Below are 16,583 nucleotides of genomic sequence, written 5' to 3' on the forward strand. Positions count from 1 at the left end.
AAACATACTGTTCCAAGCAAGGTGTTGAACTTTACATCAGCAAAATACGCATTTGAATTGTAAATGCCGCCCGCCGGATGCTTCTGATGAAAAGCTTTGTTTAAATTATTGATGAAGCGCGGTGCTGGCCCTCGCTCGCTGTGCCCTGGCGAGGCGGGAGTGTCACACAGAGACCTGCTGCCATCTACTGGCTCCGTGCGCTGCCTCCCGTCCGTCCGTCCGTCCGTCCGTCCGTCCGTCCGTCCGTCCGGGGCCGGGGAGCTCACCAAGCGATGGCAAGCTTTTAAAAACTCAAAGCCCTGGGGCCGAAATCACTTTAGGCAACATTTATATGCCTTCCGAAGGGTTTCGTTCTAAGGGATGCTCTCACCTGAGGGTCATCATATTCCCCTCTGTTTTTAATTGCTGTAAAACATGCTAGAGAAAACAATGCTTTCTCCAGGTAGGTAAAGGCTGCTGGATGGATTTTATTGCAGATAGAGCATACTCAATACAACAACGTTTGATTGTTCTGCTTACGCATGAAAAATCAGGATTGAAATTGAGTTAATAGGTTTTAATTGCAAAATCCGAGCAAATTGCTAACTTCAAACGTTAAATGCATAGCAAAAATGAAATGTTTAAAAGGTGAACAATGTTTAAGATCAGTCATGTCAATGAAAGTCTGGCAGACTTTCCCAAAAGGTCGATTTCCAATTCATCACTGTACTGGGAAAGAATCCCTCACTATTCCTTATCCACCAAAGATAATGTGCAGCAAGCATAAGGGCATTTCTGTTTTTAAATTTGCATCTCTCCTCCCTACCCCCAGTTTTAAAATGAGTCCAACATCTCTTTACTGTACTTGATTCTTTGGTTTTATGTGCACTTTGCTGCAGACTGGGGTTGCATATTTTTCTTTCTACATCCTGAAAATGAAACCCCAAATAAAGATTTCAAACAGTGTTTTTTAGACACTCCTGTGAAGAACAGCTAACAGATGTATTTCATAAAAACATGGCATAAAATAATGAAGGGTATTGACTGGAATTCACCGAGGTAAAGTTTTCTAAACCAGTCCTCTTTCTATTCTTTAGTACAAATTGCAAATACTGACGAAGGTTGCTGCAGAGCTGAGCAAATACATGCCAGAGAAAGCAGCAGAGGACACCTCCAGCATTTTGAGATCTCCCATGCCTGGAACAGTGGTGGCAGTTTCTGTCAAGCCTGGGGACATGGTAAGAAATGTGATCTATATATCTGCATTTTCATTATCTATCCCACAGAAATTTTGCCTTGGTGCAATTGAAACTACAAGTCACATGGTTTGCTGTGGGGTTTTTTTTTTTTTGTTGTTGTTGTCTTGGTTTTGTTTCTTTTATTTTTTAAAAATCACCTGTAGAATAAAGTGGGCTGAAGGATGCTATTTTTAGTTTAAATTATAAAAACTAATAAGGAAAACCAATTCAGATTAAACTGCCTTTGAAAGGAAAAATCCACAGCAGAAACTCAAAGCTTGGTTGTGCATCCCATGACGGGGAGGACAGGTACAAGGGAGAAAATTGTGGGTAAATTCACCTCAGTGTGTATATGTGTGTGTGTGTATCTGTATCTATATCTTGTTAGTGCTAGCAAGAGGAAATTGTTGATTTTCTGCCCTGAAGTAATGAAAATATTGCTAGGAAAAAAGGGGACATGGGACAGATATTTAACTTTACCCCCTTTTTTTTTTTTTTTTTTTGAGAAGCCCTGTGTTATCATTTTGGAAGACACATGAGTTGGGAATTCTGTGCTGGGAATTTCCAGGCTCATATGGTAGTCTTCTTGTCTTGCAGAAGGAATAAACTTGCCATACAGAAGGGTGAGGGATTATACTGTAGCTAGTCTGGGGATTTCCAGTGTTCTTTACCTCACATTGAGTTGGAAACAAATCTTTGTTTTAAAGTTGTATATAAACAGACTTGAACTCAGCTTTATATGAAATTCTACCACATTGTATAATTTGTTGTTTCTAAGATCGAGGCCCTTATGTCTCATAACCATTGAAAACAAGGGAGTGATTACAGATACAGGAATATTTGAATCAGATTGTGCATATTAATTTTAAAGTACTGTTGTCAGTTAAATGATCCCATAAACATGTATGTAGCACTTAAATACAAACAGAAGCTTCAGTCACAGGGTTCATAATTTATGGCAGTGAAACCTAGCTTTTTTTGAAAAACAATTCAAAAATGTGATCAAGATCTGAAATTCAAAATCAGCATCGCACTTATTAGGTGGCAGTCATCAATCATGCTGGCAAAATGGTATATTTGCTTACATTTTTCTATGGTACCACCTTTGGTTTTAAAATATATGTTTGTTTCTGTCTGTGTACAGGGAAAACAGAGTCACCATGTTACTATAAAAGATCTGTAGGTGCAAATGTTTGTAGTAATCAAATAAAGACATTTCAGAGGTAACAGGTCTAAGTTAAGCTGGTAAGAAATTAGAAATTCTTTTACCTTCTACACTTAGCTTTCTTATGATCTATACATGCACACACACAATTTAAATACTTTAAAACAAAAGAACAGTATTCAATTAAAATTATTCTTTATGTCATTACATGGACAGAGGAATCCGTTTTCTTTGTCTCAGGCAATACAAGTGGCTGAATGAGGGAGCTCATAAGCCAATACTTTTCTTTTTGTGAAGAATTAAGGGAAACATTTTTAAGTCAAGGATTTTGAGACTTTAAAAATTTGTTTAATATTTATTTTTGAGAAGTAAATTCTAAATGTTACCAGCCTTCTTGCCCTGAATAATAGTTCTTGTTGTCTTGAAGGAATACAATCAGTGGAGAAAGAGGCCAGAGCCTAAGGGATTTTAAGTAAATAAATAAATGAACCTCCCTCCACAAATCTACAAGTGGTGCTGTACATCAGAGCACAAGTTGTTAAATAATGTGTGTGAGATTTCTTTTTTCTCTTCTCCTCTCCTGTAGCTTTTTGCTGGAGGCACTGAGTGGCAGAGCATTTGAGCAGCATAATCTATGTTCTGCTGACCTGAGCTTGTCATTGCTAATTGTGTGGCTTTAATTGCAAAAAACACATTTGCGTTACTGAAAAGGGTTTAACTTAAATCCTTCCTTTTCAGGACTAGTGTCAAAACGTTAAAAAAAAAAGCGAGCCAGCAAGGGAAGGAGGGTAACATCAGCTCTCGGCGCTGAATGAGCAGTGGGATGGTGGGATTCAGATTACACGTCTTGGCTGTCTGTCAGAACCCAGCTCACCCACTACAGCTGCTGAAGGCATGATGGGCAGGGAACTGTAGCTCCTTGATAAATACAGCTCTTTTTGTTCCACTGCTTGGAAAAAATCTGATTTCTTTAGTGAGCTGGAGGAATGGGAATTTAAGTCGCTCCTATTCTGTCTGCTTGCCACTGGGTTTGGCAGCTCAAATTTGCACAGTGTGTGAAAACAGCACAGCTGAAAAGCGGGAGAACGCGAGGTAGTTGTCCATCCTTCCCCTCAGGTGTTGCTGCTGCTAGCAGTAAAGCTGTCAGGTTATAGCTGCTCTGAGACTGTTTGCCCCAAGCTGTGGGTGTGCAGCACAGTGTTGGTGCAGCACAGTCCCTGTGCTCACAGAGGCACCCTCAGCAGTCAGTAGCACAGGGAGCCGAGCTGCCATCCCCCTCCTTCAGGTGTAACTTTACAAATGGTGAAGAAGCACCTAGAGAGGGTCACCTCATCCCTGTCTGACGGGCCATGCTGCAAACTCGTGTTTGTTGCCTACAGTTCAGCTCCAGGGCATTGTGCCTGGTCAGGTAAAGCATATGGCGTTTGTTAGTCCCTCTCCACGTTTCTGTAGCCAAATGAGAGGGAAGTGCTGGTCTCTGGGTTAGTTGTCCCCACTTGATGTGTCATTGTTTTTTACTTGAGGCACAGTGTTCTCTTTGGGCTGCTGTTGCTGAGAAATACTTTGGTCTGATGAAGCCTGATAGAAGATTGCGTGAGCATCCTCTATCCAGCTGGTTTGATAAGCAGTTTTCAATTCATTTTTTGCCAAAAGATATTGCATATGCAAGGAATTTATTTTCTTTTGTCTGTAAGATGATCTGTAGATTTTAGTAACACAGTGGGGAAGTGCTGTTTGTCATTTAGAGAGAAGCAGAACTTGTGATGCTGCCAATTTCTTTAGGGTTTTAGTTACTTTCTACTTTCTTTATTTTCCTTCATGTGATCAGAAGACTGTAATTAGTTGTCAGTCAGTTATTCCTGGAAGCACAATGAAGGCACTCAGAAGCAGAAAGCAACATAAACAATGAAACAGAAATCTGGTTGACTAGAAAGGAGGCTAATATTATTTAGGGAAAGAAGATTTAAATTTAGATTACATTCCTCATGATAACACAGTCCCATTAATATAGGAAATATATCCCTTACTGGAGAATGAGGGTGTTTGTGTATTTGTTTTCTAGTTGTTAATGATTGTGTGCATTAGGATGAAATTTGGTTTTGGGAGAATTACTTTTTGGTTCCTCGTGGTGCCATGGGCCAGAGAAACTACTGGACTTCAAGAGTCCAGGCAAATAATTCACTCTGTTTTTGCTGACCCTGGTGGCAGCACAAGCCAGCCCTGGTAGCACACAGCAGGATTTTTATGCCAGAGTGTGAAGAAGACACTGCACATGGTTTTACTCTCACCACAGCTACCACAAAGACAGCACCATAAAAACTACAAAAGCTGCACAAATTCCTTTATTTACTCAGAGGGCAGGACACAGGCAGGCACTTGAAAATACTTCTTTGTGTTGTTTGGCTTGGTTTTTGTGCATGTAGGATTCTGTGCACTGAAAGTGCAGGAATAGGGAAAGATCTAGATCCTAATGGTTGCACAGGTAAAGCAATGTTGTTGTTCCTAAAGCAAACACATCCAAGGTGCTCCCACTGCTGATTCCAAATTTGGTAGTCTGAACTGTCCATAGCAATAAAGAAAGATCTTAGCTGTTCTGGCTGACTTGCAGCCTTTGCTATATTTTCACCTATGAACATAGTTTTTGCTTTTTCAGTTTTCTGTCTGTCAGGAATGTGAAGGTGTTTTTGTTTTAGCTGTATGTTTCTATTGGTTGTTTTTCCTTTTTAGTAACATTAGCCAGGACAGGTGTCATTACTAAGCTAATGCCTAATACCTGGCTGCCCTAAATCTCTTTAATGAGTCCCCCCACACTTAAATATGTAAAAGGAAAGCACCTCTGGGTAAACACCCCAGTGTCAGTGAGTCTTTTAGGACTACGGCCAAAATAAGAGGATGATTAATTATTTTCACCAAAATTTCTAAATTTCCTCTTTCCAGTAGATTAAGATTACTCCAGGTTTTGGAAGTTATCACCACTGAAGCCATTTTCTAAATGTAGTTTTCTCATATAAAAATTCCTCATGATTTCAGATTGATGCTAGTGTAGCCATGGGCGTTAATACTGCATGGGATGAATTTTTTCCCACCAAAATGTCAGCTGTTAAATGTAGATGCTAATTGTCTCAATAATTTCAAAACTGGGTAACTTGAAGGCTGCTTTTTTAGTTGTATAATTTACAAAAGACATTGCGGTGTTTCCACCTTTTAAAAGTAATTAAAGAAAAAAGTTATGAATTGTGTTCTTCTTTCAGTTCAGTTGCATGCATTTTATTTCAATTTCTCTAGTTATTCTTCAGAAGAATAGCTTTAAAAAAAAATCTTTATTCATGATTTTCCATCTCACAAGCCTTGGGAAGTTTGTGCTATGGGAAAAAAAGTTTTGTTTGACCTCTACTGCTGAAATGCTCACTACTAAAAACCCAAACAAAAGAGCTTTCTAAATTCTGTTTGTTACTACTTCATTAATTCTTGTGAAAGAACAGGTGAAGTTTTAACCTTACCTGTTACCATCAGGCAGTTTTTGCCTGATGTATTGTTGTATTTGCCATTCAGACCTCAAAATCTTAAAAATAATTTAAAAATCTCCTTTTTAATCTTACACTGATTGGAATTCATAGCAGAGAAGCAATATCCAGGTAAAACAGTAAAAATGTATTTGCTTAAGTTTCACATTCTATTTGGATAAATATGGTATCAATAATTTAGTGAGATATTATTTAATTAAAATACCACTTTTCTCTTGTGTGTGGACATTTTTTTCTTTTATTGTCTTTCCCTTTCCCTCCTTTCCTTGCTCTTGTTCTTCAGAGCAAATATAAACTCCACTTATCAGTTGAAGGGAATTTGAAAACTTGACAAAATATGGTCGCAAGCCTTACATAGTTTTTATGATTATATGTATTTGACAATTTTCTTTCGGGTTATCTTTTGGGGGAAAAAAACCCTGTTGGTAAACAGGAAATGAAAATATTTTTCATGGTTGTATAATTTCCAGAGTAAAAGTATTCAAATATTTCATCATTCTTATTACACAGGGCCACAAGTAATAATTGTGGTTACATTGAAAAAAAATATAATAATTGTTCATAATGTATTGATCCTTTTTTTTATATTTGACTTGAAAAAATATTTTGCTATATATTTTTTGCAGTTGGACAGTTTGAGATTTGTGTTTGAGTACAGTGTAATTAAGAAGGAAATCCTGTGATGATGAGTTAGAAACAGCTAATATTATTAGAGTTTCCTCCTAGGGGGAAAAATGTTACCAATGCCTTGAGATTAATTAATACAATTTTAAAATTATTATTATTTTGGTGTACTTTGCCTTTTCAAGTACTAAACAACTTTCTAGCTGTTGCTAAAAAAGTTGATTGATACAAATTGGGCTGAGTTAGCAGAAGAATAGCCCCAGAAGTGCTCTGCCTGCATATCACTTCCCCAGCACCCTGGGATGACAGAGGCAGTTGGGGAAGTGTGTTTTGGATAAGTGGGAGTGCAATGACCAGTGCTGATTGCTGTCAGGGGGACATCACTGACCTTTAGTCAGAGGTCAGAAGATGTGGGATGTGTTATGTTCAGATTCATTCGTTAAAGGAGTGTGGCAAAAAAGTTTAGTAATGATTTGTCAAATACTATTAATTGCTGCTAATTATATTTGCTGTTCTGTAGCTCTGGTTTCAAAGTTAATTTGGAAAGAAGAGAAAACTTGCACTAATTATTTTACATGGTAATGGACAATGCCAAGGAATTGCAATTGTTGCTCATCCAATTCCTCTTGATTTGTTTTCTTGTTAGATGCTGGCTGCCAGACTGCCAACAAGTCAGAGAGAAAAGAATCTGGGGAGGGAATGATACTAGCATGGACTAAGTTTAAACAACAAATAAACAAACAAAATTCCCAGTATCTTTATAAATAGTGAATGCATACTTAATTCACTCAGTGATTTTTGCACAAGCATAAACAAGATGCATGTTTGCAATTATTTTGCAGAAGGCTACAAGAGAGGATAACTCTCATATCGTGCTATCTTGCATTGTTCCTTTTCACTTAAAAGGCTCAACAGGGACTTAAGATGCGGTATAGTAGAAATTGTGAGTGATGTTTACTGGTGTCTTCCCAAAGATGAGGAAGGAGATACCAATAAAATACAACTCTCACTTCACTTTTAACCAAATCTAAGCTCATATTTGCTTAGGGCTGCCATTGTTTTTTTCCACTTCAGCTCCAAGAGCCTTAAAAATGTTACGCATCAGAGCACCTGTGTTCTAAATATAATGGTCTTAAAAATGTAATTGAGGGATTTTCACTTTTGTAGGCAAATCAGCAGGGTTGATATTGATCCGTCTTTTTAGGGAGCCACAGTGCACCAGAAGGTGATACTGTAGAGGGCCCCGTAAACCCTCGGAGCCTTCTGTCTAATTTGGCAGAAAAACACAGAATGTCGGACAACAAAAGAACGATCCGATTCCGTAAGAAATCTTCATCCCTCCCACCTCCTTTTCACAAGATAAAAAAAAAAAGAGACTTAATTTTTTCAGCTGCGCACAATGATTTGGTGCTCACTCTTGCATTGAAACAGTTGCTGTCAAAACAGGCAGGAAACAGTTTTCTTTTAATTGCTGAAATCATTCGGAAGTGCTTCATGCACGGCTTCTATACAGCAGATGCTGTGCATTAATTGGCCTGTGTAGGGCTGACCCAGGGTTCCTTGCAGCGGGCCCAATTTTAGGCAGAGGGTTTAAATAGCTTATTTCTTATTTTGTATAACCTGGCGTACATTATGAGTGCGCCTGCACGTGGGGTATTTCATGGTCTGCAGTTTCTAATGTCATGTGGGTTTCAAAACCTGTGCTTCTCTGGTAATGTACTAGCAGCAGGTAAGCTCTAAATACCATCCATCAGGAGCTAATTTTTTATCCAGATACTCCAATGACTGATGAACCTGTCTTTTGTATGAATGTTCAGCACAGGAGAAAGCCATATGCCCCTGGCACTGGTTCCTATGCATTCTTTACAGTTTGTGGGGAGGAGATTAAGGAAAAAAACAAACCCTTACATTTACATGTCTTTCATTTATTTAGCAGTTAGCACTTTCTAAAATAGCTCTATTTTTTTTTTTTTTTAACAGTGAAAGGAGATTTAGGTCTTTTAAAGCAATCTGACTCCCACTACTCATTTTCTTTATCAGGAATATTACTGCAAACCCTTAATAGGGAACCTTGTTTTGCTACTCCCCGTCTGTTCAAAACAGACCTTAGCCCATTAGAAGGTCCTCCCTTGTGTGGGAAGACCACAGCTGTTACTGTAAATCTCATCCAGTAACTGTATCACCCCCATTTTGTGGCTCTGAAGGATGAAATTGAGAAATGGAATACTGTGCAGTCATCCTTTACATCTCCAATTTTAGGCCTTTGCACATCATTTTCATGCTTTTATTCCAAATCAAACAACATTAGTGAGCAACACCACTCTGTGCTAAATGCCTGGTGTCTAAGCAGCACCTACGATCTTTGTTTTTGGAGGATTTAGGATTGGGAGGCAAGTTGGGGTTTTGTTGGTGGTGGTTTTTTTAAAAATTTTATTTTTTCAGTCACTCTTTTCTCTCCCTTCTCCCCCACCAAATCTTCCCCATTCCCTAGAGTTTGTCAGAAGCGGAAATCCAGATGGCAGTGAGGTGCCTAAGATGGAGGATGCTCTGTTATGCCTCCACAGAGGAAGTGGGAGCTCAGCATGGCTTACAAACACAACTTTAAAAACGCTTCTGTTTCTTTAAATCCTTCTGAATAAAGTGGCTCTAACTTCTTGTGAAGGATATTGGGGGCTTTAATCAGAAATAAGAAGTGGTTTAAATCATTAGCACAACAAAGCAAACTATAAGCTTGAAGATAAAAGTCTCAGGGGAAAGAGTCCTCTGAAAATAAATGGGACTTGATAGATTTCCATATCATTTATAACTTCCCTTAATTACACTTGGAAGACTTGCCAGTAAAACTGGAAAATTGGCAGCCTATATCCATTATAGTAATTTTGCCGACCATGGCAAGCAGCTGGCTTTACTGGATTTTATTTCCCATCACTCACAATTAATCATCAGCTGGAGATGTCTGAAACTCCTCAAAACGTAGCAATACTGTGTGACATTCAGGCCTCCTTAAAATGCTGAAATCTGCTGAGTAAATGGGCCGAGTTCCCCTTCCAGCGAACTCATTTTGGTGCGAGGCAGGCTGCCGGTTAATGAGTGCCACTTCGATAATCGGATGCGAATGTGAACCCTGACCTCATGTCAAAGGAGAGGACGCAGCAAGCTGGATAAAAGATCGGTGATTCAGATCTGCAAACTTTACACCAATTAGACAGAGAGCGGGGAAATACATCAGCGCCCATTGGGTTTATCAGAAAGACTTGTGGGGCTTGTGACCATTTTGTAAGCCTAACATGGGAGACGTCCTGTCACAATCATTAAGTCTTTATGCGATGACGCACAGAAGTCTGCAGAAAGTGTACCATATTCACAAAGATCCTGCGGCAGCAATGCCCTCGGGTGTGCGCCGTCTTTTCGTGCTTCTGAGCTTTCAAGAGCCCTATCTCTGAGTGTGGATGGTCTTTGTGGTGCTCGTGCATGTGCAATGAGAGCAGGTCGGCGTTGCTGCTTCTCACATCTGCTTCCACCCTGTGGCGTGAGTTGCTTGGTTGGGAAATGACCGGAGACAGCTCCCTGTCCTGTGTGTAACCTTTGGGCCAGTTGAGAGAACAGCCACCCTGAGTTACTCGAACAGCACCACTGACTGTTCCCAAATTCACGTTACAATTGTTAGCAGTTGAGTACCCTCCTCTTCAATGATCTTCTTTTTTCCTTTCTCTTTTCTGTTTCTTTTTCCTTTTCACTCTGTGAAGAACAAAACTGAACAGCTACTTTGAACCGCACCATGCAGAAATAAACTGCTAGAATACAGACTGCAGGTCTAGCAGTCACTTATTTATTTTGATACACCAAGCAATGTAAAGGTCGATTTGTCTGTAGCTTAACTCTGTGAAAAAGATACCTGAGATTAATTTCTTTTAAGAAAAGGAGTCCTTTTGCTTTACTTGGTTCAAATAAATGAGATTTTTTGTTTGATTTTAGTTGCCTGTTTTGACAGATTTAGGTCATCACTGAGATGTCTCTAAATGGAAATGTAAAGATTGTGGTTTTCACTGGTTTACCATCCACTGAAAGAAATAAATTATACAGTGAAAATAGAGCATTAAAAATGGTCCAGATAAATCCTTAAGTTAGACAAGTTCTTAGTAAGAACTTGTACACGTCTTTGTGGTTTTCATTTCCAGGCTAAATAACAGGCAAAGGGATATGTGCAATTATAGAATGAAAGAAATTGGACAATGCCCAAAAGACTGAAAAAGAGGAAAGAGAGATACAAGTGCCTAATTTTAGGATTTGTCGCTTTTCAACACAATGAGCAAAGCTGTAAAGGTTTAACATAAGAACAGTAATTAAACTTCTATGCTTAAGTGACCCGTGTGCCAAGATAATTTTCAACAAATTGCACATCATCAGAAGTACTGACACGGCATTTTCACTTGTGGTACCTGCTGAAAGTGCCTTCTTCCTTTCAAATTAGTAAGACTAGATGTTAACTGGATGCTTTGACTATAAATTTTGTGGGTTGAGGGGGCTATTTCCTTTCCAGACACTGCATCCTTTGTCATCAACCCAACAGGCATTGTATAAAACTTTATTTTTGAGAAAGAGGGGAAACTGAGAAGAAATACAGATGAAGGGATATTTCCATCCCACAATCACTAACACTTCCTGCCATTTTAGCACCATACTTACATCTACTGAGACAACTCTGTACTTTTCCCGTAGATGTGTTTCCAGAACTCTGTTTAGGTAACTGCTGACTGGTTCATTTGCACACCTTCCTCCTGATGAAGCCATGTTACAGTTAAATGTAACTGCTGAAGGAGAGAGTTTCTTGTGGCCTTGTAATTAGGCTAATGAATTCAGATCTGTCGTCCTTAGCATCTCAATCTTCAGCAACCTCTAGAGGCCCGTGTTCTTGGTTCTCTGATAGCAGAGCTTAACCAGAGGGTGGCAAAGTTGTTTCTGAAATGCATATTTTAATAATAGCATTACTTAAACAAAACCAACAAACTTGCCTATTTTTTCCCCTTCTCTTTGAATCCAAAGTAGATATTAATTGCTTCCTCATAACCTCAGAAATGTTTGGAAAGTTCAAAGCAGATGAAAGCAAAGTGATGAGGTAGGGAAAAGGAGAGGAGAAGAGAGAAAAGGAAGAGTGAGCTGCTGGGACAAGGCTATGGGCAGAGCAGCAGGTGTGAAAGAAAAGAGATAGAAGACAGGGAAAGGGAATAAAGGGGAAATAACTGGGGACAAAGAGCAAGTCTTTGATACTATTCACCAAACTGGACACCTGCTAATGACTTAACTGCTTGCCTGAAGCTCAGGATGGAATTTCTGCAGGGCAAGAGTTGGGTTTTGGGTGTTCTCTGTATCCAGTTAGTACACGATATTCCCATACCAAATGCTTTCCATACTTACCCTCCAAAACCTCTCACACTGTTGTTGCCAATCTGTTGGAGGAAGGGTGTGCAAGTACCTTTTAATGTAATGATTTTTGTTTTGTTTTGCTCAGAATCCATAGGCAGATATCAGTGCTTTTCCGTCAGTTAGTGAAAAAATAGCTTTGCTTAAATTTTTGGAATGTTCTTCATGCAATGTACATTTGATCTCTGACTTCACATCTGTCTGTTAGTATATACCTCCAAAGTGGTACATACTTGTCCTTAAATATCTAGTATTCATTTTACTTATAATTAGAGAAATATATCTATGTGTATATATGTGTGTATGTAAACAAACATTTTGTTGGCACTGGCACATATGACAGTGCATAAACCAGATTTCTGCAGGTTTCAGATTATCCTGTTTAATGAAACTTGGAAATCAGAGTGAAAGCATCCCAAACTTGCTGGGATAATGAGGGAGGGAATAGCAGACTCCATGTGCTAAAGAGCCCAATGAAAAGACTCACAGTGGGCACTTGGAGCCAGGCATCCCATAGGAGTGTACATGTCCTCAATCCTGACATGCAGGTCCTGGACCCTCCTCTTTGGGATACATCATCTTTGTGGAATGACCAGCTGATCACAGGGTTATGCAGGGTAAATTCCAAATCCCGTTTTTCCTCTTGTGTTTAAGCAGCTTCCACAACCACTGTCAAGCCTTGAGTGGCAGTTTCTTCTGTGCAAGGCGGTCCAAGACATTGGAGGGAGGATCTGACTGGGAGGCACAGGGAGCCCAGCAGAGCAGCCCAGTGGGCTCCTGGTGACCTTGAGCTTGCACACGCCTGTTAGCAGGACACAAAAAAACAGAAAGAGGAAACCTCAGTGTTTCCTTTTAAGAGCTCTGAGCTGTAGTGAAAGTGATGCATTTATCTCTTGCCTGCTGTGTGGATGAGAGCTGGTGGCTCCTCACTGATGTTCTTCTTTCTGTCAGTCCAAAGACATCAGCAACCAGCAGAGGCTGCCACGTGCAGAGGTGTGGCATTCTCCTCAGCATCAGCCCTCTGGGTATTGCTGGACCTTCCAACCCAAGCTCCCCCAGACACCTGCCAAGGGACTTTAGGCTTCTGAATCAGTATCTATGGGCCCTGTGCCAGGGAAACAAAGCAGAAGTTCCCTGGCCAAAAATCCACAAATTAAATTTTGCTCTGCAATTAATTGATGTTGAACTGTGGTGGTGTGAACTGTGGAATGTGAGCTGTGGAAGCTAGAGCTGAATGGATGGGATGAGAGAGGTGCCTTTCAGGTTTGCCTGGTTTTAAGCAGGTGATAGTTTTAAGCAGGTGATTTCCCCCTGCCCCAGCCCCCCCGCTATTTTGGTGCCAATTCTGTGATTGTCTTTGTGTTGTGACTGTGTAACTGACTTGACTTGTGTCATGAAAGTCTTTATAGCATTTAATGAAATAATCCTTTTATTTTCCATAAGAATCATCACACTTAGAACATTTCAAATCCTCTATCCTCATTTTTTACTGCTTGAATTTCACCAGGTTTCGGAAGGTCAAGAGATTTGTGTAATTGAAGCAATGAAAATGCAGAACAGTATGATTGCTGCTAAAACAGGCAAGGTAAGCCACCTTAGGTCACTTAAAACCATATGCAACTTGTCAAACAGGATAGAATTTTAAAAGGAAAAAAGGAGGATTCTGGTTGTTAAGGAATTAAGTCTTGATTGTTGTAAGTCTTTCAAAGTGAGGTGTCTTTAATTTTGTAACATTTGCATCTGCTGTGAGTGCTGTTAAGTAGTTCCGAGCCTTAGATAGCACAGCAGGAAGTAGTTTTACTGGCTTTGGAAATTCATATAACTCTCTTTTTCCTAAATGATTTGTTTTCTGTGATGTTACAATGCCAAGTTGAATTGAAAGGTGTTGCAGACCATTTCTCCAAATTTCATCTTTACAGAAAGCAACTGAAGAAGAGAGATCTCTGCCAGTTAATTGTTTAATGGCGGATAATTTGACATTAAATAAATGCACCCAGAACAAGGCATAGAAAGTGCTTTTTCAGGAAGGAGAAAACAGCAATTTTTTATTATTGTGACTGTTAAATACCAAGCCCAGATCTGCACATTTGTTAAGCTTTGCAAAGCTGTGCATTAGACTATCCTGCTTCTGAGGGATCAGTGTTGTAGCCCTGGAGCTGGGACTTTGCTGCAGTGTAGGATGTGCCAAAACCAGCATTCTGGCCAGGAAACTGGTTAAGCTTATGTGACAAGGGCATGCTCTAAACCCCAGCTGGTCTGAAGACTGTCAGACCTCAAATTGGGACTTCAGAGTCTGCCTGTGCCAGATTATAAATCACAGCCTTAAACCATCACCTAGACGTGGGCCCCAGATCCATCCTTTCCAATGGGAGAGCATAGTGTGGATCTGGATTACATATCCTCCTCTGTTGCATATTTCCTAACCTGCCCTAGCCCATCTCTGCCTGGGGTCAAGCCCCTTTGCTCTCTGAGCACAAACCCAGGGCAGGAGCCTTCAGCCCGCATGGAGGCAGCAGGGAGCTGACTCTGCGGGCAGGGACCGGCTTTGCCACTGGCAAAGTTCGCTGAGATCTCAGGATGGCTCTCAATGCCAAGGACTGTTTGTGTGTTTACAAGAAAGGCTTTTTTGGCACAGCTCTAAAATTGTCACCAAGGCTGGGTCCCAGGACTTGCCTCTTCCAGTGCATCCAGTGCAAAATTGGGTCTCAAGAGAAAAAAAAACAGAGAGGAGAATGTTCCTTTTCCTTTTGCTCTAACATTGCCACTTTATTGTTTTATTTCATGCATTAATTTCTATATAGTTTATTTTTTCACTTGATTACTATTTCCAAGCATTTAGTCTTTCATCTGCCATTATTTAACCCCTTATTGCTGTTCTTTGCATCCACTGGTTTTAACTAGTATTTGTAATGAAAACGCCATTCCCTCTCCCACCCACCCCATTTATTTATCAATCACTTTAACCTTCCCTTTCCCACCAAGTTGTTCTGCAATCCATGGACCTGTTTCTTACCATCCTGCTTGTACTTCTCCTAAATATTTCCTACTCAGTACAGATGCCACATAAAGCCTGTATTTGGTTTATTAATCCTCCAAGATAGGATTTATTAATCCTCCAAGGTAGGATGTGAAAGGCGCACAAGCCATTCAGGGGGCCTCACGTGCACCTTTCTATGCACCCTTGGTGCACCCATTTTAATAGCAAGCACGTTATTTGACCTTTAGAATATTAAGAATTTGAATAAGCACAAAAATTTTGGGCTGTGTAGAAATGAAGCTGCTAAACAGAATTCATCCTGTTCTGCAGTGCAAAGTCATGGCTCTGAGTGCTAAAATAACTTGGCCTCTCCACAGGAATGGGATGTTTGGCACAGGCTGTTAGTCCATGTTTTGATGCTTTGAAACTGTGTTTTGAAACTCAGTTCATTTGTCTTTAACTGGAAGATGTTCCCATTTTCATTCCTGACTTGAATTCCTTTTCTGTATCAAACCCCATTTTCCTGTTTGTAATTGTGAGAAAAGTGGCTTGTTTTTATCTGCTTTGAGTTTACTCCAGCTGCAGGTGGTTTAAAAATGAGAGAAAGCTGGAGAGGAACTGGGGAGCCTCCTGTCTTCTACAGGGTCAGCTGTGCCTGGGTCAGCACAAGGAACCTGCCCTGCTGCACGGCAGAAATGGCTGGGGATTTGAAACACTGGTTAGCTCCAATGTTTGCTGAACCTTGGCTTTGTAGAAAGAGAAAAGCAAGGGGTAGAATGTTTTTCACACTGCTTTCATCTCCTAGAAGACTGAGGCTCAGCAATTGGGTACGCTGCCCAGCTACTGATTTAGAAATAAAGCCCTTGTTTGTACTTATCACGCTGTCTTTGCCCGTGCTCAGCATCATTTTTGGAGCTGTGCTGTGAGTGTGCCTGTGCTACAGAGGCAGAGATCTGCTTACAGCTCACGTGGCCTTAGATTGTCAGAGATGGATGTGAGCAATAGAGTGTCCATCATAACCTGGTACTTGGGGTGTGCTGTGCATTTCCTTCAGGAGCCCAGGGTAGTGCTTGGATAATTAAAATGAGCTATCTGCTGAATAAGGATTGGGGCATGTCAGTAAGAGCTCTGAATTAATGCTGGAAGCAAACTCTATACAACTTTCCTATTTTCTATTGCTTCATGTGCTGAAATGGAATTCAAACATGTTGCAGCCTTTTATAGAGGAAATGAGGGACTAGTATATTCCAATTCAGATTTGAATCATCTATCCCAACTGTCTGGAGATTGAGAGAAACTTCATGGCTGCAGTTCCAAGATTCTGCTATATTTGAAAACTGTAATTGAAGAAATGGTGGAATATTTCATTACAATGTCCCAACATGAGTATTGAAGAATCAGTCCTCTATTTAAAACAAATAAACAGCAGTGCAACCAGTTGAAAAAAGGTGCTTTTTAATTTTCAAAAGTGGCATCTCTATCTGATGTTCAGGTCTTCAAGCATCTCTGTTGCAAGCAAACCAGCTAATGGTAGGTGCCTGAGTATCCTGATGGAGTTGGACACCATTTGTCCAGCACTGGCATTCAAAACAGCTGGGCTCTGAGCACTGGAGGTCGAGCACTCAGCCTCTCGGGGCCCTTGCAGCACAGGTGGA

The 16,583-nt window shown here is 40.2% G+C and overlaps 1 protein-coding gene across 1 annotated transcript in view; it reads left to right on the top strand.

The window, feature by feature from the left end:
- Positions 1-16,583, top strand: part of PCCA (propionyl-CoA carboxylase subunit alpha) — a 280,797-nt gene that overhangs the window by 263,729 nt on the left and 485 nt on the right. The window contains exons 22-23 of the mRNA XM_033053042.2: positions 1,077-1,217; positions 13,459-13,536. Of these exons, the coding sequence (XP_032908933.1) occupies positions 1,077-1,217; positions 13,459-13,536 (219 nt within the window). The remainder of the gene's footprint in view (positions 1-1,076; positions 1,218-13,458; positions 13,537-16,583) is intronic.

The sequence above is a fragment of the Catharus ustulatus genome, chromosome 2 (assembly GCF_009819885.2).
Source record: "Catharus ustulatus isolate bCatUst1 chromosome 2, bCatUst1.pri.v2, whole genome shotgun sequence".
Classification (NCBI taxonomy): domain Eukaryota; kingdom Metazoa; phylum Chordata; class Aves; order Passeriformes; family Turdidae; genus Catharus; species Catharus ustulatus.